The 23,565-nt window shown below is 37.6% G+C and overlaps 2 protein-coding genes and 1 pseudogene across 4 annotated transcripts in view; all 3 read left to right on the top strand.

Moving 5' to 3' along the window:
• LOC145656918 (uncharacterized) overlaps window positions 1–23,565 on the top strand; it is a 234,143-nt gene that overhangs the window by 158 nt on the left and 210,420 nt on the right. The window contains exons 2-7 of one of the 3 annotated variants that reach the window (XR_014122515.1): window positions 49–194; window positions 328–366; window positions 550–581; window positions 767–880; window positions 1,021–1,052; window positions 1,376–1,822. Coding sequence is in view for 2 of the 3 variants with exons in the window: in XM_081709955.1 (XP_081566081.1) it covers window positions 62–194; window positions 328–366; window positions 550–585; window positions 767–880; window positions 1,021–1,052; window positions 1,376–1,492 (471 nt within the window). In the remaining variant the exon portion in view is untranslated. Of the gene's footprint in view, window positions 1–48; window positions 195–327; window positions 367–549; window positions 586–766; window positions 881–1,020; window positions 1,053–1,375; window positions 1,823–23,565 lie in introns of those variants that run through there. The other 2 variants (XM_081709955.1, XM_081709958.1) reach the window with 2 other exon arrangements.
• On the top strand, window positions 8,498–11,280 carry LOC145656920 (uncharacterized). The gene is made up of 5 exons (XM_081709964.1): window positions 8,498–9,011; window positions 9,142–9,177; window positions 9,414–9,524; window positions 9,712–9,743; window positions 10,261–11,280. Exons 1-5 carry the CDS (start codon window positions 8,879–8,881, stop codon window positions 10,369–10,371), a joined length of 423 nt encoding a protein of 140 aa, XP_081566090.1. The 5' UTR covers window positions 8,498–8,878; the 3' UTR covers window positions 10,372–11,280.
• LOC118241294 (toll-like receptor 13) lies at window positions 13,641–18,619 on the top strand (annotated as a pseudogene).

Raw genomic sequence — 23,565 nt, 5'->3', positions numbered from 1 at the left:
GTATTTAAAATATTCTCCATCTCGCCCCTGTTCTCTTGTTAATCAAAGTAAACACAATGTGATGACTGTAAACTCCCAGAACACCTCTCTGACAATAACTGGAGTGAATTACACTGATTCAGGACTGTATTACTGTGGCATTCCACGAAGCACTCAAATTTCCTTCAGCAATGCTACATATTTACAAGTGATAGGTAACATTTTGTGATGAATCTCATTATATTACTCATTCACAAATATTTATGTTGTTTTAAAGATGTTTCTGTATTATGATGTTCTTTATTGAATCATGTGACTGTCATAGTCACTTAAAACATTTTGTTTCAGAGCGAAATGAAACACATTTCAAAAGAACATTTGAAGAAGGTATGTTATATCTTGTTATATTCTTTAGCTGATCAGGTAACTTTCTGTGCAAAAGAATCACATTACATTACATATTTGATATTCAATAGTTATGCAGTATAGACAAGTAAAATTATGGTTAATATTAAATTCATGAAATTTAATAAATCATTAAACTGTTTTTTTGTTGTTGTTGCTTTCTAGAGAAAAGTGAAACACCATCCAAAACCAGTTCTGTAGGTTTGTGATCTCATATTCATTCATATTCATATATTGAACCATCCTCTCTTAATTTCGTGGTTTATATTCTGCTGTTTAAAATTTGATTGTAAATAATTAACTGAAAGACATAGATGAAATTCAGTGCAAAGTCACATGTACAGATTTAAGAATAACTCCTTTCTTTACATCTCTTCTCCAGCTCACTGCTTTTCCAAAGTCTACTTCATGCTGACAGTAGTGTTCGGTGGTGTGATTGTGATTCTCATCAGTGTTCTTCTAGTCATGTTGAAGAAGAGAAAACAACACCAAGACGGTACAGCTGATACTGCTGTTTAAAACTGATCCATTAAGATTTTACGCATGTTCAAAAATACAACTCAGAACAAAAACTAAAAAACTATGTTATATTGTTAATGTTATATTAATAATAGAGCTTTTGACTGATTCTTACAGAAACTGACGATAAAGTACAACAAAAGAAAGAGGTAAATATGAAAATACATGATATTTGAAACCCACATATATATGGAAAGAAAGAAAAAGAAAGAACACCTTTATTTAGGAGAAGATTTACTTAACATGTTATTAAATTTCTCCCAAAACAGTCTAACTAATTGTGATCAAATTAGAAAGGTTTTGGAACAGTAGAACTTTTACAAATGAGGAATCATAAAATATATAAAGAATCAGATCTTAAAATAAATTTCATGACTATAATAATACAGTGAATTTGGATATTAGTATTGATTAAAGGAATACACCATTGATAAAAGAATTTATCATCTAGTTGTAATTTTTTGTACTATAGCAGGAGCAAGATTCTAAATATACTGATCTACAGTTTTCTGATAAGAAAATCAAGAAATCAGGGAGACACACTGAAGTGATGGACACTAAGGATGTATATTCTTCAGTAAGAAACTAGCAGTGTACTGTGATAGAACAAAGTTATACATCATTCCTTCATTGTTTGGAACATCTTTACATAGTTAATTATTTTAACCAACAACAGCCATAAGAGGCTGTGATCTCTGCCATATTTTTCATATCTGTACTCTCTAGTTTTCACAAACACAACCAGAGAAAAGTGTCCGTGTGATCGAACACAAAAGCATCAGATACTATTTGAAGATCTGTAATTGCATTTGAGCAGTTAACGTGATGTACTACAAACTGGATTAATTTGGGAGGTTGATGTGACCAATGCAAGAATGGAGAGTATGTTACTTATATTCATGGTAATTTGCTGTTCATAGTGTAGAAAAATAAAAATTAAATAAAAAAATTATATATATATATATATATATATATATATATATATATATATATATATATATATATATATATATATATATTGCATGTATTGTAGGACAACATGTGTTCACTGTATAACTAAATAAAATGCTTAAAGCATAGGGGTAAATGATACATATTAAAATGTGTGTGTGTGTGTGTGTGTGTGTGTGTGTGTGTGTGTGTGCGTTTGCACGCATGTTTTTACGTGAGCTAAATTACTAACACATGACAAATGACAACAGACAAATGGAAGGCTTGGTCTTCTACAAAAAAGAGGAACAAGATTGTTTTACTCAGTCATCTTCATATTTCATTTTTCATATCAACATATTTCAGTCCATGACTTTTGATGTAACATCATATTTGAAACAAAGAGTGTTGGCAACGTGTGTGTGTGTGTGTGTGTGTGGCTTCAGTACATCATGGTCTTTGTGGTCTCCTATGAGACTATGACCTCCAGCCATTTTCACACACTGCTTGCTGCATGACAAACACCCAAACACCAGGTTCACTTCTTACACTCTTCACTTCTCTTTCCACATAAATAAATCTCGTAAATAAACTTTACAGGTTTACTGTTTAATACAGATTTTCTGAGAGAGCCATTTTTGCAGATATTGTAATACATTTGTTGTAAATTATATTTACTGTTTTCTTTGTTTTGCACATTAATTTATTGCATTAGATTCTGCTATTAATGAAATGAGAATGCCACAGAAATCGTTATTCAGCGTTACATCTACAGGAATGACATTTGCTATCATTCTCTCATGCATATGTAGGTCTAGAGTCACTGGTTTAGTTCCATTATGAACATTATGAGAATTTATTCAGATAAAAAGTGAAACAATAAATGTATTAAATTTATCTAAATAAAAATGAAAGAATGGATGTGCAAGTAATTGTCACTTTCATTTTCAAAACATTTATGTGTAACGTGTGTGGCCCAAATGGAACAACGAGTGGGAGGCAAGCGATCCATGACATTATGTAAATTATGTACACTACTAACTCTCATTATAACTTCCTTTCTTACCCCTGCACTGATCTGTGTATAAACCAGGTTGGTGGTTAATATTCAAATGTGACCTCTGGCAACATTTTTTCAGCTTGCGACTGAACTAAGAACAGAATGGAAGCTTTCACATCTCTGTGGTTAAAATACACCAGAGCTCATTTTGCACAACTGAAGAAAAGACAAAAACAAATGTGTAAATGACACAGTGTGACCACTGGCAACATTTTCTCAGCATGCAGCTGAAGAACAGAAGGGAAGCTTTCATATCTCTGTGGTCAACAAACTTCAGCATGCATCTCATACTGCTGAAAAAAAAATGTCATATACAAGTATATAAATAACACAGTGTATAGATCTGAAAGATTTGACAGGCATTTCAGGTTTTAGCAGATGTAAAGGCAGAAAACAGAGACCAAATATGTCAGGCCTTTTATAAGGTTTTGTAACTGACAATATATATTAGACAAACAGAAGTGTACAATGTTTGAAGAAAAATTGTGTTTACATGATAATGTGTTTATAACTGAAAGGTTGGACAGACATGTCAGGTTTGACATGTTAGACAGACATGTCAGCTTATGTAAAGGCGGACAACAGATGAACCATCACAGGCCTTTTCCCCTTTAAAAACAGGCGAACTGGCACTATATTTGTTAACAAATCACAGTTTACTGTCTACCACAGAAACTGAATTTTAGCTAATGCTCTCTGAATGCATTTGCACAGCTACAAGGCACACAGTACAATAAAACAGACATAAAAGATAATGTCTCATAATGAACTGGTAACTACTTTCACTTCCCTGATGTGTGTACAAGCTCATCAAATTGTTTGTTGCTGCATTGTTTACTTGCTAGTGGTGACAGACAAGTTTAGTAGCAAAAAATCATTATATCTGAAAATATTTTACAGGTTTTAACATCAGCCTTAAAATCTCACATTTGTTGGTGAAATATAACAATATATGTGTTACAAAAACATATTTTGTATGTATATGTGGATTTTGTTTTCTTGCTCAGGATCTGAATGTTTTTAGACTCATAAGTGTCTTGTTTTATTAGCAGGACATGTTACCTTCAACAGAAGTAATGCAGAAATAAACAAATGCTGCTTTGGCCCGCCATCTGTGCAACAACACCTGATTCAGCACTTCATTTTTGTATTAAGTCCTTCTGAGCTGAATGAGGTGTGTTAGTAAGCACTGGGTAGAGGACCAGCAGAGGGCCACCGGAGGGATAATCGAAGAATTTCCATTCTTGTCCTCCTGCCTACTTAAGAGCAGTTCAAACACTCCTGGTTGCTTGTTCTTTTTCCAGCTGACTAGCAGGTATTTCAGGTATAGATGTTATTTTTCAGGCCGAAAGTGTGGACTATATCCAGTATAGCTATAACATTGCAGCAACATAATGCCTAAGGGTGAGGATGGATAGAGTCCAGGAGCTGAACAGTTCAACTCCTTTCATTCACATGAAGAGAATACTGAAGCTATCAATATGAAAATAAATACACAACCACCTTGCGAGGTTTTTTTTATCCATCTGAGGGGCACTTCAGTACCTTGTATAACCAGTCAGATTTTAAAATTCCAGGACAAAACAGTGAAGTAAATCCCAAATATCCAGAACTGTAAAATGACACGATGCGTCTGACAGTGAGGATGGATGGAGTCTGAGACCAGGGTGAATGTTTTTCTTGATGATGCATTACTACTGCATGACTAGGAAGAGGTACTTACAAAAATGTGACACTCACACTTTACCCATGAAACCAATTAATGAAAGAAAACTGTCAGTTTGAATCAGTAAATCAATTTATGTTAGTGTGTCTTGTATTTTTCATTCATTTTTAATTTGCATATATCATTTTAGTATGAACCTCCACAGAAGACTCCAGCAAATAATGATTATTCATAGCAGTGAGGAGGACTGGGGCTTCAGAGCCATTAGTAAAGAGCCGGTAGCTATAGCAACCGAAGTTACTTCTGCAACAGTAACATCTCTGACACTAACAGAACTCTTCAAATAAATCACCCCTGGAAGTGATCCATGTTGCTTCCTGTTTGGAGAATGTGGCTGGTCTTCCCAGAGCTGGAGATGGAAGTGAAACACCTCATAGGGCCATAAGGCTCCTGGGACTTCGATGATCCACACAGAAACCTGGGACCAGCTCAGTGGCTCAGTGGCTCAGTGTCAGAGTTCCATGACTGATGGAGTTTAAGACTTCCAGAGCCACAGAGGAAGGCCGAGGTCTCGTCCACCAATGTACTGACGCTGGCCATGACTTCTGTAAGGGAAGTTTCTTGATCTCACTTTAAAGACTGTTCCCACTTAATCATAGATAGACATCAAACTGGGAAGGCCTGCCCAGGAAAACACAACAGTCAGTGTGTAATAAACTTCATTTACTGAATGATTACAGAGCATCAAGACAGAATGCAATACTTCTCCTGGTGCAGTCTGACATTTGTTAAATTGCAATGCTCACAACTGAGTAAAATGCAGTGTAGTTTAATATGCTTGTATGCTGCTAGATTAAGATTTAGGCCAGATTGAATGCTTTTATTTGGTTATAAATATACTGTATTTGTACATGTGTACTGTACAGTGTTATGTTTCTCTTTGCATATCTTAGCTTCTTTGAGCTCATGTCAGAGAACATGCCTGCCATTGTACAGCATACCTGGAGCTGAGAGGGTTAAAATATTTGCTCAAGAGCCCAACAGTGGCAGCATAGCAGAGCTGAGATTCAAAGCCACAACTTCGCTAACAAACACTCAATGTTAAACCCTGTGCAGGTGCGTGCCATCACGGGGGTGTGGCTACAAACAAGAGTGAAGCACACGGCAGGCCGTACCACATGACTCATGGGTGGGGGGTGCGTCCTGTTACAATATGCATTCATCTGTAATGCTTTTGTATTGGATCAGAATCCCAAATATTCCATTTATTAATTACCATGTTAATATCAAACAGAACTGCAATTTAGCTGTGGTCTTTTATGTATTTTTGTCCACGGCACTGTGTGATGGAAACAGATCTGTAGGCATGTGTGCATGTCTGTCTGTGCATGTCTTTGCATGAACAGCAAACAAACAAACACTTTTAAGCACATCAAAGGCTGTGGCTGTGTACATAGCAGTCATTCTAGCCATTCTGCTCTTTTACACACTGTGGTCTAAATATTTTCCAACCTCAACATGGACCCCCAGTTTATTCCTCACACTTTGCATCAAAACCACTCAATTTTTGTTCTCACTAGATACTCCTTTTACTTCCACAAGCAAATGTTTACTGATCACAAAGTTCACTTGAGGAGATCTGTTAAAACAGGCCTACACAACACCTTCAGAGTGTATGCTGGTAAAATAAGGCCTGTTTATACATATAGAAACCTGTTTTATATCAGGTGACAGAATGGTCCTTTGTTGGAACACTAAAGCCACATTAAAATTACAAGGAGGCACAAATCTGATTTGTGTTTCCTTAATTGTGCATATATACATATGATTACTGTCAGGGCATGTAGAGGAAAAACTCTTTCCTGATCACTTTTCCTCTTTTAATTATCAGCCAACCACACTTCTCTAGTCCAAGTGACTTTCCAGTGTCCTTTCTGTAAATCAGGAGGAATTCAGTATATGTCCCTTTTCATAGTGAAGTGAACCTTGGTGTTATTCATGTACTGGAGATGGCTGATTGTAGCTCTACTCCTGAATCTGTATCCATATCCATTCTTATTGGCATTGAAACTGACAGTGGTGAAAGGTGCACTTGGTGCTCTAACATAAAAAAAAAAAAAAGTTATGAGAGGCTGCAAATAACTTACTTTAATCCTAAATATGGGTACTGTAGGCATATTGTAGTCGACAAAGAGTTATTGTATTAACCAATCAGAATCAAGCTGCTTGGTCTTATATTGATGCACAGCACAGTAGTATTGGAGACTCATTACAGGCTGCAGCACTGAACCGATTAGGGTAGTTGGGGTGCTGGAACTAAATGGTCTGAAACCTTCACTAAAAAGCTCTAATGGAAACCCTTTTGTCTTGTGAACATCCCACCCACTCCAGCATCACACACCCCTGAGCTGTGATGAGAGTGAGGTGAGAAAGCTACTAACCACAGCAAAAACTTGAGCTTGGTTAGAGAACTAAATTTAGCAAGACCACCATGGCAACATAGAAAAAAACAAACAGACAGACCAGGACATCATCATCAACATATGTGTTATGTGGAATACGCCTTTGTTGGACAAACCTGGGAGATGCTGGTGGCGTTAAATGTCCATTTAACATCACAAAACAACTGCAGGCAGTTTCAGCGCACAACACCTCATAATCCTGCCTGTGGGGGTATAACAGCTCAAATTGATAGACACAACACCCCACAGACCTGCCTGTATGGGGGTATAACAGCTAACACTGATACGCATGACACTTCACAACCCTGCCTGTGGGGTATAACAGCTCACACTGATACACACAGCACCCCACACTCCTGCCTGTATGGGGTATAACAGCTCACACTGATACACACAACACCCACACTCCAGCTCCCTGAAACATCTTATTCCTGTAATACAAGAAACCTCATAAAACTGAGTACAAGGACTCCACTGCTAGCAGCACACAGTATCAAATAATGCTACAGCAAATGTTAGCTAGACAATGTCTACAGACCACCCTATTTCAGTGAAAATAACAAGTCAGTCACTTACAGTGAGAGACTTTGGCACATTTGTAATGTGCAGAGCCCAAATACCAAGCCCCGTGAATTAAGTTAATATTGTGTATTTATCTTTATCTAAACTGAAGGACACATGTTAACATGAACTCACACTTAAATTTAAACATTCCACTACATTTCAACTCATTCACTGGTCCATGTTAGAAATGTGTTTCCTGTTTGGTGACTGGATCAAAGCAGTTTATTATCTATATTTTTAATTTCCCTCTGGGATTAATAAAGTTCCTATCTATCTATCTATCTATCTATCTATCTATCTATCTATCTATCTATCTATCTATCTATCTATCTATCTATCTATCTATCTATCTATCTATCTATCTATCTTGATATGAGTATTGGTATGATATCAGTAAATACTAAAAGATTTTGTACTCGTACTCACACCTGGACTGAGAAGAATGGCATTCATGCACCACTAGACATGACCATACACACTAACTGTGAACATGCTTCACTGGCTCATCAACTCCTTTTCATTCCTCTGACTGATCCCCTCATCCCATTAATACCATTCTGACTGCTCTAGTAGTGTTTGTCTTTACTACATCTATAATGATGCTGGCTGACAGCAGTGACACTGAAGACCTGTGACCACATGACACAATATGGCAAGAGACTTTATTTACAGGAACGTACGTAATACTGTATGAATGTATGACGTTATCCCTTTTTTGTGTATTATCTATTTATTTATGTGTTGCAAAATACATATATTATTTTCCACTGAAATTATTGCAGTTTATGAATTTTTATTTAATGCATAAGCCACACCTCCAACTATATAACGCAGAGTTTGATATGACAAGTCACATTTCCTCTTCATGTCTGATAGCAGGAATGGTTTGTATATTACTTCTGTTTCTCCTGTTCCATGGCATTGGTAAGTAATACTAATCTCATTTACATTATAAAACAGAGAGAGTAAAACATTGTTTTGAAGAAGTCATCAAGATAAAGATGATTTTTCAGGTGTTCATGGTTATCCTCAAACAGGTTGTGTTTATTTTTCATTTTTTGAATTGCAGATTTGCTCCCAGTGACTCTGGGCTCTCCAGTCACTCTAGTATTGGTGGCAGAACCTGGTGATGATGTCACCATTTGGTACCAGAGTGAACAAACAACATCAACTTATGTATACGGGTTTAAGCACACAGATAGTTCTGTGCCAGTTTACATTTCTTGCCAATATTACAAAATATTTTCTCCAAGCAGCCTCTGCTATTTTGTCAATCAAAGTAAACGAATTGTGATGACTGTAAACTCCCAGAACATCTCTCTGACAATAAAAGCAGTTAATCACACTGATTCAGGACTTTATTACTGTGGCACTCAGCCAACAGACTTAATTTCCTTCAGCAATGCAACATATTTACAAGTGACAGGTAACTTTCTGTGCAGTCACATTACATTACTCATTAACAAACATTTATATAGCATGATTGATTAAAAATGGGTATGCTTCATGACCTGTTCTATATGTAACTGTATTAATCAATAAACAATGTTTTTCAGAGCGAAATGAAACACTTTTCAACAGCAGTTCTGAAGGTTTGTATTCTCATTTTCTTCTGCTGATCATTTTCTGTTTTTTGTTTAAGTAATTGGATATGGACTATGCTCTCTTCATTTTGCTGTTTGCATTCTGGTTTTTAAAACATAAATGTGAATCAGCTGCAAGAATGAGATCAACCACATTGGGCTGTCAAATGTACAGATTTCAAAAGAACTCTTTACTCTTAACATTCTAAATGAATAATTCTTAACATTCTTTTAATCTTCTTCAGCTCACTGCTCTTCAGATGTAGTCATGCTGACGGTGGTGTTCAGTGCTGTGATTGTGATTCTCATCGGTGTTCTTCTAGTCTTGCTGAAGAGGATAAAACAGCACAGAGACGGTACTGCTGATACTGCTGTTTAAAGATCATCCATTAACCTCTTCTGTATATATATGACACCCACACACACACACACTTCGTATTTATGCTCATATTTCTATCATATATGATATCATGTATATAATATTTACACTCAGTTCTACATCCACAGCTAAATTCCTTTGACTATTTTGTCTGTTTTCTACAGTAATTGGCTCTAAAGTTAAACAACACAAAGAGGTAATTCTGAACATACATGGAAAATCAATGAAATCCACACAAATTTACAATAGAGTTGATGAAATATGGCTTTGTGTTAACTCGGTAAGATGTGTAAACTCTAGGGAAATTCCAGTGTGCTTTAGTTTACAATTATCATGAAGGAATTATATAGGATTACATAGATCAAATAGACAAACAAGATTAAATTCTACTCAAGTAAATATTCAAAACAAATAAATACACAACAAGAAGCATTGTAGCATATTGTGGGTCAGAATAGAAAGTGTCTCCACTGTTTGTAAACTAAAAGATCTTCAGCCACTGGATTATTTTGCATTTGAAAGGAAAAGATTTTGGTGTGATATTCTTAAATTTACAGAACTAGCTACACAATTAAACAGTTAAGGAAATAATATAATATAACATAATATATAATTATTTTCAATTTTAAAAACATTACACAGTGTTAATTAATTCCTCTGTTACTTGTTTTAATGTGACTAATATTTTTTTATTACATCTTGACTTTTAATAGGAGCAGGATCCTAACTCAGTGAACTACGCAACTGTACAGTTCTCTGACAGGGTAGTGGGATATGGCGAAATGGTGGATCCTCAGGTTGTGTATTCTACAGTAAGACCTTAACAGTGTATTGGAGCAGAACAAGGTTATACACTGTTCCTACACTGTTTGCAGCAGCTTTATATACATTATTAACACAGTAGTTCATGAATAGTAATCACACATCATGTTACTTTGTACATATAGTAAACAGTGTAGTTTTGCATGTAGTAAACAGTGTCAGTGTCATCAAATGCAAAAACATTAGAGGCTGTTTTGAAGATCTTTAAACACTGTTGTAACTGAGCACTGAGTGTGATGTGTCACAAACTGGATTAACCCAGGGGGATTTGATGTGACCAATACAAGGGTGGAAGGTGAGCTATTATATTCACACTGATTCACATTTTATACCTGTAGTTTACTGATCTAGAATTTAATTTTTTGCATGTATTTTGGGCCAGCTTGTGTTCAGTCTGTAAACAAAACCCTTTAAACAGAGAGGTGTTCAGATTATCCACAGACCCAGTTGTCATACCAAAAGGTTAATTTATTGTTATGGTTAAACACTTCAGCAATGGAGCTAAAGACTTAAAATCTGCACATCCTTTTGTATTTTTAAAATGGACTATTTAGTCCTTTAAATATGAGTAGTTGCTTATTTGTTTACTTTTATGTTTTGGTTTTATTTGTATTTGTCTGTGTTTGTGTAGAAAAGCATTTTGTTACAAAAAAAGGAAGTACAACAAAAGTGCAAATGTATATGGTATCTCACAAATGTGGGTACACCAACAGTACAATTATAAATACACTTTCTTTTATGTGTATCTGTTTTAGCTATATTATTGGCTTGATTTGTGTGTTGGCTCATATGTATAAAATGTGTTCCAAAGAGAAAATGCTTTGTCTTGTTTTGATTTGATGTTTGAAAAGATGAAATATGTGACTGGATTCTTTACTCCATTTTTATTAAAGTGTATTCTCTGTGCTCTGTTTTTGCTGCAATGTTCTGTTGTAATAAATCACATGAAAGGTCTTTACATCATGTGAAAATATCAAGTTTTGTATGACTTAAGTATGATCATACATGTAGATGAATTTATTGATAATTTCGATTAAAAGAAAGTGAACAAACTAAGCTCTGATAACCTGTAATCACACTGCAATGACAATGGGATTTTGCTTTTATTAAGATCAGATTTTGTAACATGATAAATTAGTTGCCTCTGTTAAAATTATATTTTTAGTTTAATTGAAATTGCACCTTGACTTATTCAGTTCATTATTTGATCCTCATATTAATACAATTAATTGTTTAAAAAATGCAAAGAATGGAGAAGTGAATCTGTCTCTGGCATAACTACCACATAGAACAAATAGATGAAAGCTTTGTCCTTTAACAAGAAGATCGATTTGTGCAAACGGTGAGATAACTGAAGATAACGGGCCTAGGGCCTGGAATATTTTTGTAGTGTGAAATATTTTGCTAGTTATACCATCTTCATATTGCATTAGATGTGAGAACTAGTGTAAATGTCAATTTTACAAGAAAGTTCAGGAACCAAACTCTCATTGGTGAACTTCCATTCACAGTTCAGTGACACCGGGATGGTGACTTTGTAACGGGGGTGGGATGATGTGCGAACACACTTGCGAGGTGCTTGCGCCTTGGATCGTATGCGGAACGGAACTAACGAGAGATCCCATATTGAGAGTGACAAATAGAATTAAATAAATAAACAAATAAAGAAATAAATAGATAAATAAGAGGTTTAATAACAAACAGACAATCACAGAAAAAAAAAACAGAACAGACAGGTTAACATAAGAAAACAGACTAACAATGTGAGTACGGGAACAGGAAAAAGGGGGGTGTACACTTAAGGAAGACTAAACGATGAGCATAAAGACTCAGAGAAGCGGGAATAGCGTAGAATTGGGCTACGTAAGATAAACAAACAATATTCACGACGAAGATACACGTAACAGAACTAAACAAAAAAAGCAACAGGTAGCAAGGGAAACTAAACAAAGAGTGCAAGGAGAAAACATGAGAACGCGGGGCGAGGAATGAGTAGCGAGATAAAACAGGAGATAACGAAACACAAATGAGCGAAGACAAATGAGAGCTAACAACACATAGGAGCGAGGACAAACGGGATCTTTCAGATCACTTTCAGATCTGCAGTCACTTGTAGATGTAGTTTTACTTGGACCCCCATGGGTCATTATTCAGATAAAATGAAAACAATAGATGTATTTAATTAGATAAAAGTGAAAGTATAGATGTATGTATCACAAAGTCATAATAACAGTTATTTATTTTCTTTTAATATCAATTGACAGCATGTGTTATGTCTAATTTGCTCCACATTGGTAAATTAATTGCTAAACTCACAATGAGATTAAACCCAGAGATTAAACCCAGATTAACTTAATTTAAAAATTAAAGCAACCCTACCCCTTTTAACTAAAATTATAATGTAAGCATTAGTACAGCTAGATAATCTAGATTATTATACCTTCATTTTGCTACAACATGAAGTGCTGCAAAACAATTACAGAACATGACAATGCTATTAAACTGTTATTTTCCATCATTAATATAATTTTCAAAACATTTATGCAATTTCGCAATTGTACTAACTCTCTAACTTCCATTGTTAGCCCTAGACTGATCTGTATATAAAATAGGTTATTGGTGTCATGACACGTCCACCTCCTCTTGACTCCTCCCCATGTCAATGTGATGTCCTGTTTGTGTTTGCCTGTGTGTGCGCGTGTGTGGCTATGCCTCTCCTTGTTATTCTAGTATGTGTTATACCTGCCTCTCTTCATTAGCATGTATATTTAAGCGCATGAATGCAAGTCAGTCTACCAATGTGTTTGACCCCATGTATGCTGTGTATCAGCTGCTTCATTGTGTGTTAAGACTGCCTGTTACATTATAAATAGTGTTAGTGCTTAATGTTCTTCATGTCTGGTTTCGTTTTGTTCTGTGTGATAATAAACGTCTGTGGTGTGTGAACCATGGCTCTTCTTCACATCCTGCCTTGCCTCCCATTTCACAGAAACACCGCCGATGAAGGATGCCTCGAGCCAAGGGGAAGAAGATGGGGAAGAAGCAGTGTAGCTGCCCCAACCCAACCCATATAGGGGAATCCTCCATATCTGTGGGAACACACTGCCATCACAGTCGGGGAGAGTGTCCTTGGAGGATTTTGGGGGGCCCTGATAGTGGTCCAGGGTAAGTCTCTGCAGAGTCCTACCTGCCTTCGCTGGACTACCAAGACCTGTATGACCATGAATACCGGTATCCAGGGTCAGACTCTGTGGGGACCTACTTGCCCCCCATGGACCACCAGGATGGTTATGAGGATTACAGCAAGGAGTATGACGACGTCAGCCTCAAGTCAGACACGGAATCTGACTGCTCCGGGGATCTGTTGATGGAGGTGGAAGTGGCCCTCCATGAGGATTCCAATGCGGGTTCACAGGAGGATTCAGCAGAGTCCTAAAAGCACACCGCTCTAGAGCCTGCAAGCCTCCCTGTATCACCTTTAAAGAGGCACCATCATCAAAGGACACTCCCTCACCTGAGGCACACAGCTCTCGAGCCTGTATGCCTCCTTATGTGCCTAGAAAAGGAGAAAAACAAGCACCTCCAATGCCCGCTCCACAGACAGGCAGTTTACCTGTCCTCCGGCTCATCAACGCAAAAGGAGACACCATCATTGCCTAAGCCAGCAGCAAGTTCCACCCCTTGGACTTGCCAGAACTCGCCACAACTGGCAAAAGGGTGACTGGTCGGCTCTCCGGTCAACCTACCTGGACTCTTTTCTAATCCTTTTTTTGTGGTTCTGTTGCACATTACTGTGCAGCTCCCTTTGTCTCCCTTACTGTCTGTTCCTGTTCACATCAGTGTGCCTATCGCTGTGTCTGGTGTTGTCTTGGTCGCTGTTGTCCTCCCCTTTGTTCTGTCCTCTCTGGCCCCTGTCAGGTCACTCAGTCCTCTGGCCTCGCCATTTGAAGTTGGCCTGGGGGCTGTGGCCCAATAGGCTGGCACGCTGGGAGTTGCACTATGTGGGGGGTCCTGTCACAGCACGGCCCCCTCCTCCTGACTCCTCCCCATGTCAATGTGATGTCCTGTTGGTGTTTGCCGATGTGTGTGTGTGTGTGTGTGTGTGTGTGTGTGTGTGTGTGTGTGTGTGTGTATCTACCTGGCTATGCCTCTCCTTATTAGTCTATTATGTCTTACACCTGTCTCTCATCATTAGCGTGTATATGTAAGTGCGTGTATGTAAATCAGTCTTCAGCGGTGTTTGAGTCCATGCATGCTGTGTATCAGCTGCTTCATTGTGTTAAAACTGCAGCTTATGTTGTAAGTAGCTCAGTGGTTAATGTTCTTGACTTGTAAGGGCAAAGCTACTGGTTCAAGCCACCACACTGTTGCCGCTGTTGGGGCCCTGAACAAGGTCCTTAACCTTTAATTGCTCAAGTTGTACTCAGTCATAATTGTAAGTTACTTTGGATAAAAGTGTCAAGTAAGTAGTGTTAGTGCTTAATTTTCGTGTTTGGTTTCGATTTGTTCTGTGGGTTAATAAACGTCTGTGTCGTGTGAACCACGGCTCTTCTTTGCATCTTGCCTCACCTCCCACATCACAGGTGGTTGATATTCAACTGCGACCTCTGGTGAATTTCTCTCAGCTTGCAGCTGAACTAAGAACAGAATAGAAGCTCTCATCTTTGTGGTTAAAATACATCTCACACTACTGAAAGAAATGTCCAGTATAAATGACAGTGTATTTAACTGAAAGGTTTTAAAAATGTTTCAGGTTTTAGCTGATGTAAAGGCATAAAACACAGATCAAATATGTCAGGTCTTTACCACTTAATAATATAGTGTACTGACAATATATGTTAAAGACAGGTGTACAGGTTTTGGAAAAATAATAAAAACTTCATTTTTAATACCGTTGCTTATGTATAGACACATTTCATAATGATTGTATGACTGTGTTTCATATGTAAAATGTAAATTTTCCTTCATCTTACATTAAGTAATTAATCTGTTCCTGTATAATGTACTGAAGTGATCTGCAAAGCGTAAGTATCCACCAGCAATTGCAATAGATCTACGCAGTCTTTAGGAATGAAATGTACAGACCAGGAGTGGAACAGTAAATCATTTTACAACATATATACAGTCACACCCAGGAAATATAAGGCTTCTTTCTAAATGCACAATATAGTACTTTAATGCTTCTCTGTCAGGCATTTACAACATAAAATATGGCTGATGGTCCACTGATGGTTGGTAGGTGCTGAGAACCAAGAAATATCCTCTGACGAAAAAATGTCCTCAGAACTGAGAAATTTCAGGAATGCTAGTGTTGTCAATGCTGGAGTTAACCAGCATGCAGCCTCTTGGTTTATGGCTACTAACCTGTAGTGCTTACAGCCTAACTGAATGGTTAATGGCACACATTAACCAATACAAGATACTGTATAAAACCTTTCTATTTTGTGAAAGGAATTGCTAACTAAATCATTGTGTTTCATATCCTGGTGCTTATTTAGAGGATGGGAGATCTCTTTTTTTTATAGATACATTTCTGGCTATTGTGAACAGGTGGTCAAATCAGTTTTAGTGTTACTGTGCTGGCTTGGTATCCCTGAGAGTGGTGGTTTAAAGCCCACCTTGAGCTACATAGTTTTCTAGTTGGGGAAGTTCACAAAATAGTTCCCCAGGTCCTGCTAGTGTTAACTCCTAGTTGGGCTTGTTAGTGTTAACTCCTATTTAGTTAAACCTGCTTTTTGGCATTTGTTTCATTGTTTTTTCCAGCTTCCTACCCAGATGGCAAAAATCCAGCCACAACTTAACCCAAATTAAACTATAACTCAGGATAAATGTCATTTCATCTCACTATGGACTGCACATTGTATTCGACTGTAATAACAAACTATCTATTTGACATGAAAAAGAAAAAAAACAGCTCTGCGACAATACACAGAATTTACTAGAAGCACTCTAGGTTCAATATGCATACAGCATACATCTATGCATATTTATAAATATGCTTAGAAATTCATAGAAATTGACAGAAAACCCTGATGTTGCTCTGTGAGGGAAAATGCTTAATGCTTGCTTAAAGGAGGACTAAGGAATATGTGACCTTTATGTTACCTTTGCCCTCATCTTGACCAGTCCGCAAGAAATGCGAATAGAGAAGTGATGGAGTATGACAGTTATCGCTTAACTGTTGCTGGGCAGGGGAGCAGCAATAGGGAGTAACAATTTGTTTTTAGCAGGAAAGAATGTTCAAGGACGGTTGAGAGGCCTGGCACCTGGTGTCATGAGATTAGCTCATGAGAGAACAATGGGGAATGATGCAAACACACAAAATCACTTAGATGGATAATATTTAGTTTGTTGTGTGGTAACTCCAAATCTTCTAGATTAGGGAGAGCCTTCATGAAATAGCCTTTTAAAGTAAACAGTCTACCTGAGCCAAGAAGGAGTCTCTTCAAATTATATAAACTGAAAAGTGTATCGTTCCAGGGTGGTCAAAGGATTTCTGTAAATCTGAAGTTTCTTTAATTGTGTTAAACTGGTGAAGTCTGAGCATGTTAATGTAGTTATGGAATTGTAGGTAAGGTCTAGAACCTCCAAGGTGGACAGATTTCTGATGTCAGCAGGAACGTTATTCAGTTTGTTATAGGACACATCCAAGCTTTGGAGGTTACTCATTGATTTAAATGTCAGTTTTGTTATGTTTGTTATGTTAGAGATATTGTTTCTAGACACATCCAGTACAGTAGTTAACCCCATAACACGCCACGCCCCCTAGCGGGCCCTCGGCGGGCCCAAACTTGCATACTCAAATAGATTACTTGATTAAATCGATCATTCTTAAAGTACAGTACATTTATCAACATAACATTTCTTAGGACTAATACAAGTACCTGCTTACCGATTTTCAGCCGTCTACATGTATCCTTTCGCCAGAAATTGTACGCTGAAGTCATCGTGTTTTTCGGGTAAAATTTCCACAAAAACGTGCCTGTCCTTTTAAGTTGCCTTTTAAAACATTCTTCCGGTATAAGATAAGTTCAGATTTTGTCATAGAAAATTCAATTACCATCAAAACAACTGCATGACATATTTAAATAGTATAGGGAGTGTTAGCAAAGTTCTCTAACTGCGTGCCACTTCTGTGCGTAAAAGCGACGTTCTTGTTCCGATTCCGTGCCTTCGTAAAATACCCAAACTACGCAAGCCTTTGGTTAACTGAAAAAGCAAGCTACTGACGTAAAACTGTTGCTGAATAGAGCATTAGACCCCCTTTTCTTCTTTATATTGATTTTTATTGGCTGTTGCAGCGCCATTGTTTTGGAGTGGACAACAATTCACACCTATGTGTGAAAGGAGAAGGGGAGGGAGGGTGACTAACATTTACTTCCAGGTGTTTCCAAGAGTGTCCAGGGCAAGATGCTTGATTGGCAGTAGTTTCATCAAATAGAGGAGGCTTAGATGAAAACTTAGCCCACTTGCCTTGTTTCGTCATCCCTTTAATGTTTAATAAGACTATAAATGTGGATTTACAAGTAAATGATTTTTCATGTGAATGTGACAACACCTGGTTTATTAACTGGGCAAACACCAAAAATGAAACACAAGTTTTAAATGCTGATCAGTTCACGTGCAGCTACCCATCAAATCTCAAAGGAAGTCGAGCGATTGATCTTGATATAAACTCATGCACTGTTTATGTGGGATTTATATGTTTTGTCTCCACCACATTTTTACTCCTTCTGACCCTACTCAGTTCATTCATCTATCACTTCTTGAAATGGCAGGTTGTTATGCTTACTATCATTTGCTTTCATTTGTGTATGAAAAAAAGGCAACAGAGAAAGCAAACGCTCCAGGGCTTACAGTATGATGCTTTTATTTCCTACAACACCCATGATGAACTGTGGGTTATGAGAGAGCAGTTACCCCAGCTAGAGGGAGAGCAGGGCTGGAGGTTGTGTCTGTACCATAGGGACTTCCAGCCAAGAAAACCCATCATAGATAACATTGTGGATGGTATCTACAGCAGCCACAAGACCATCTGGGTGATCACCACCTGGAGAGTGAGTGGTGCTCTAGAGAGATCCAGGTGGCAAGTTTTGACTCTTTGATGAGAAAAATGACATCCTAATCTTGATGTTCCTGGAGGATATTCCAACACATCCGTTGTCTCCATTCCACAGGATGAGAGATCTAATCAAGAAACACACCTATCTCAGCTGGCCCAAATCACAGCATTGCATCCAGTCCTTCTAGCAGAAATTGAGAACCGCTCTCCAATCCAATGTGGAAAGCAGGACTCAATTCTGTGAAGACAACTAAGGTTCTCGCAACATCTTGGGTAAACTGGAGCCTCATGTCAAATGTCAAATTAAAATTGATTTGTGTGGTGCTTTTACAAGTTTCAGAATGTGAACCCATCTTCCTCTGGCCAGCACTGGATAGCAAACACATTACAAATAAAGCTGATTTTTCAAGTTAACTATTTACTTTAAATGAACAATAGTAGCTTATAAGATTAACGAAATGACTAACCAAGATACCAAGATCTGCTCCAATAATCTAACTTGAAAACAAATTTCCGAAAGCTTGAGTAAACAAATAAGTTTATAACAAATAACAAATGAGTCCTGATGTCTGTAAGCTTATTCCAAAGCTGCAGAGTTGTATGAAAATGTTCTTCCCCTGCTTTAACTTTCAGCATTCAAAGTACTAACCAATAACCAGCAACATGTGATCTACATGGGTATGAAAGTTCACAACAATATACAGGTTTAGTCAGGTACTGAGTGAGATGTACTGTAGCACTAGCCCGAGTGCCATTGGGCGTGGAACAGGACGCTCAGACTCCCTCGACGGTGACGGTGACATTTATTTATATACAACACAGACAGTAATGGTGGCATTCACACATGACATTAACAGAAAACATAAACACACTAAACCCTGACAAACAACGACTGTAACATGTACACAGGCTAGACAAACATGGATACTAACATAAGCTTTGGTAGACAAACATACAATGACCAACAGTGAGGGGCGCACCGACAGGGCTTTAAATAGACTAACAAACACTAACAATTAACCCCGTACAGGTGCCAAAAACAAGAGTAAACCCCCTGCACACGGCAGGCCGTACCACGTGATTTGGGGGGCGTCTCGTGACGTGTACATGTTATGTCAGTTGTGCCTGGGGCTGCACTCGGATCAAGCAAAACCATTAAAGACATGTATCCTTGATGAGAGGACAGCAAAAATAATTTTCACCAACCTTTCTGGAGCGCGGTATTTTAAAAAGCTTTTAGAAGGCTAAAGTTTATTCATATACAAACATCCATGTCTTTGGATAAATGGTGTTTGAAGTAATCAAAGAAAATGATTTCCAAACACTTGTGTGGTTTAACACATTGTCAGTTTAATTCAGTTTTATTTTTTCAGTGTACAAATTAGCACTACAAATTCACTGAAGTCAGCAATGTGGAAAATAAGGTAATAATGCATACATTTTAAGGCTAGATTCATATAACCAAGGCACATGACTAATGTACCAAAAACACACATTAGACTAATATTGCAAATGTGTTCTCTAGCTTAGCTAAGACATTGGTTATTAGAAAAAAGAGAGCACTATTACATAGTTAGTTAGCTAGATACATACCAAGCTAGTAAAATGAGAAATATAACCAGTAGATAGATCAAATGCCCATGCTATAAATGATTGTTAATAAACAAGATTACGTTTCGTAATAGGTTTTACTTTTAGGATAAGTTTTAAGTGTAACATCAAAGGTTTTTTTTACCTGTTTTTACCAGTGGGAATTCCTAATTCTGACTACTGGTTCAGGTTGTTTGTTGCTCTCTGGTGCAGCCTTTTCTATCTGTCTCAAATCTAAATGGTTGAATTTCGTTGTTATGACATACAGTCACCCCAACTGTCATCTTCAACAAATTCAAAAATATCTTTGGAATCTGAAGAACCAGCACTGGAAAATTCACAGTCCACGTCAGTCATAATGGTGTTTGATGTAGGCATTGTTCACTGTTGTCCACCATTAGCCTTTAATTGTCATTTTTGAAATCTCACTATAGTTATGCATGTTCTTTTGGACAAAGTGTGAACCCCTCCATGTAGCCAGCGTATGAAAATCATTAGTTCTTAGGGAGTATTCCAATCTTTTTTTTTTTTTTAAAGCTTATTTAACTTTTTTTTTTTCTTCTAATATTTACATAGTTTATATTTATTTTGAATTTGGAGCTGTCAAAATTATGTCCTGAACATTAATCTGTTTTTTGGCCTCTCCTCATCTTGGGTTACTGTGAAGGAGTAACAGACACCAGCCTGGTAATGGCACCAATTTATCTATAATGCTGTATCATAATACTGTAAACCCCCCATCCCCCACCCCCACCCCCACCCACTATATACGATACAGATCATAATACTGTATACCACACAGCTCGTGATATCTGTGTGGTAAGCTTGAATGGAATGTTTTACAACATCTGCTTCAAAGCCTTTACTGCACAACCTGATTACCTCTTTTTGACAAACAAAAACAGACATTGTGTAATGGTTTGTGTCTACTGGAAACATCATTCCACTTTTTTATTATCAACATCACTCCAGATTCACTTCCTTATTAAGACCTTACCATTGCAAAAATAACACAGCCCAACTTCTTTATTCTATTCATGCAAGTATATCCAGCCCCTTCATACATGAGGTCAACGGTCAAAGCCCGATCTGTACCTTGAGTACTTCGAACCTCAGGTACGGCTCGGCTTGAAATACCTTGCTTCTGGACTCATGGACGACAAGCATCGAGACTGTTTTCTGTCCTGACTCCAAGATGGTGGAACAAACTCCCACTTGCTGTCCGTACAGCAGAGTCCCTTGCAGTCTTCAAACACAGACTGAAGACCCATCTATTTGCAGAATATTTAAAGGACAACTGACACTGCTCCCATATTGACTGACTAATTTAGTACTTTGTTTTCCCTACAATAAGCACTAAAAGACACAACCGGGAAACCACGGAAACAGGGATGCCAGGACGGCAGCCATTCCTGACAGTTGGACTTTAACCTACTGTACTGTACTAGGATATTCTATGAGTAAATGACAAAGCACTTTTGTAAGTCGCTCTGGATAAGAGCGTCTGCTAAATGCCGTAAATGTAAATATATCCAAAGTTTCTGGGTCAACTCAGACTGAAACCAAGGCTAAGAAATGTGCAGAAATATTTGCAAAATATGCTTCCTCAAGCTTGTATTTTTAGGTTTTGGAGATGTTCTTCCCCTCAGTAAGTGGAGTAAAGTTTCTAGAGAAAAGCATTTAAGGAGGACTTAAAGGTCTTAAAATAATTTTCAAAGTTGTCATTGTTTTTACTATGCTAATCGATAAACATTCTTGCAGAAACAACTTTCAGCTAATATAGTCAATAGGTAATGGAACACATTATAAATGTATTTATTTACATACAAACTAGGTAAAGTCTATGTGGCCCATGTTTATAGATCATTATACAAATGCTTATCATCTGTATCAGTGCGTGGCATGTGGGGGCAATAAATGGGCAGGATGCAGGTGTGAGTCCAGAAACAAAAAGACATTTAATGAAACCAAAAATAAAACTGTTGAACATGAACAGGAGCGAGGGAGAGACTACCTGGGCACAAGAGAGATGAGGGAGAGACTACCTGGACACAGGTGGATGGACTGAGGCTGAGGAATGGCAGGGGGAGGGACAACAGGGAACACATGACTACATCAACAAACGGGAATCACGGGGTTAACGACAGATGGAGCAGGCACCATCTTATGTAAGTTGTAAAATAAAATAAAAAATCCCACTTTCTAAACATATTTATAAATATGCAAAGATGTGTGCAGTACGTATACTGAACCTTTACACCCGCTAAAAACCTATGCATTATTCTAAAGCATCTATAATATTTACTAGCAAAACATAAAGACTCAAAAAGACTAACAAGCTAATGAGTGCTTCTAGCAAGGTTATGTGTGCTGTTGTAGAGCTGTTTTTACAGTCAAATGCCATTTATCCTGACATTTATCCTTACAGTTTAGTTTGGATTCATTTGTGACTTGGTGCCATCAGTCCACATTGGCATGTAGGCCAGATGAAAGTAGTAAATTTGGGTCAAATCTAGGCCGTCACTCATTTGCTATCTGGGTAGGAGGCTGGAAAAAAAACAATGGAAAAAAGGCCCAACTAAGAGTTAAAATTAACAGGACCTGGGGAACTATTTGGTGAATTTCCCCAACTAGAATACTATGTAACGCAAGGTGGGCTTTGAACCACCACTCTTGGGTTTACCAAGCCAGCACAGTAACACTAAATCTGAGCTCACCACCTATTCACAGTTGCCAGAAATGCATCTATAAAATAATACAATAAGAAGATCTACAGGAGACCTGAATGATATCATGAGTTCATCAGCACACTGCATCTCCCATCCTCCACAGAATCACCAGGATATGACACAATTATTCAGTTAGCAATTTCTCTCAGAAAATAGCAAGGTTTTATACAGTCTCTTGTTTTTCTGACATTTTTATCATGTGTGCCATTAACCAATCAGTTAGGCAGTGAAGCATTAGTAACCATAAACCGGGAGGCTGCATGCTGGTTAATGCCAGCACTGTTAACACTTGTATTACTGAAATATCTGAGTTCTGAGGACGTTTCTCGGTTCTCAGGACTTGCCAACCATCAGAGGACCATCAGCCAACCTTTACTATGCACATGCCTGACAGAGAAGCTTTGAACTTGCTGCTGTATTGTGCATTTAGACAGAAGCCTTATATTTCCTGGGTGTGACTGTATATATGGTGTCACCACAATAAATCAAAATATATCTCTCTCTAAATATAATATGATATTGTTTATAATTTCTGTATGAATATATTATTAATATAATCCAAAGTGACATTATAGATCAGTTAAGCAGTGAAGCACTACAGGTTAATAGTAGGTAGACATAAACTAGGAGACTGCATGCTGGTCAACTCCAGCATTTTTAGGGTTAAACCTTGGGGGTGGAGCCTGGAGTGCCCCTTCTCTACCCCTTGCTTTCTATCACACCTCATTCTGCTCATGAAGAACAGCATACATAGCTGATGGGCTGAATTAGATGTTGTAGCACATGATCACCACTAGATGGTGTGGCAAGGCTAG

The sequence above is a fragment of the Electrophorus electricus genome, chromosome 1, assembly GCF_041902795.1.
Source record: "Electrophorus electricus isolate QZ-2024a chromosome 1, ASM4190279v1, whole genome shotgun sequence".
NCBI classification, from domain to species: Eukaryota; Metazoa; Chordata; class Actinopteri; order Gymnotiformes; family Gymnotidae; genus Electrophorus; species Electrophorus electricus.
Note: the sequence above shows the minus strand (reverse complement) of the source record. Positions and strands in the feature narration are given on the sequence as shown.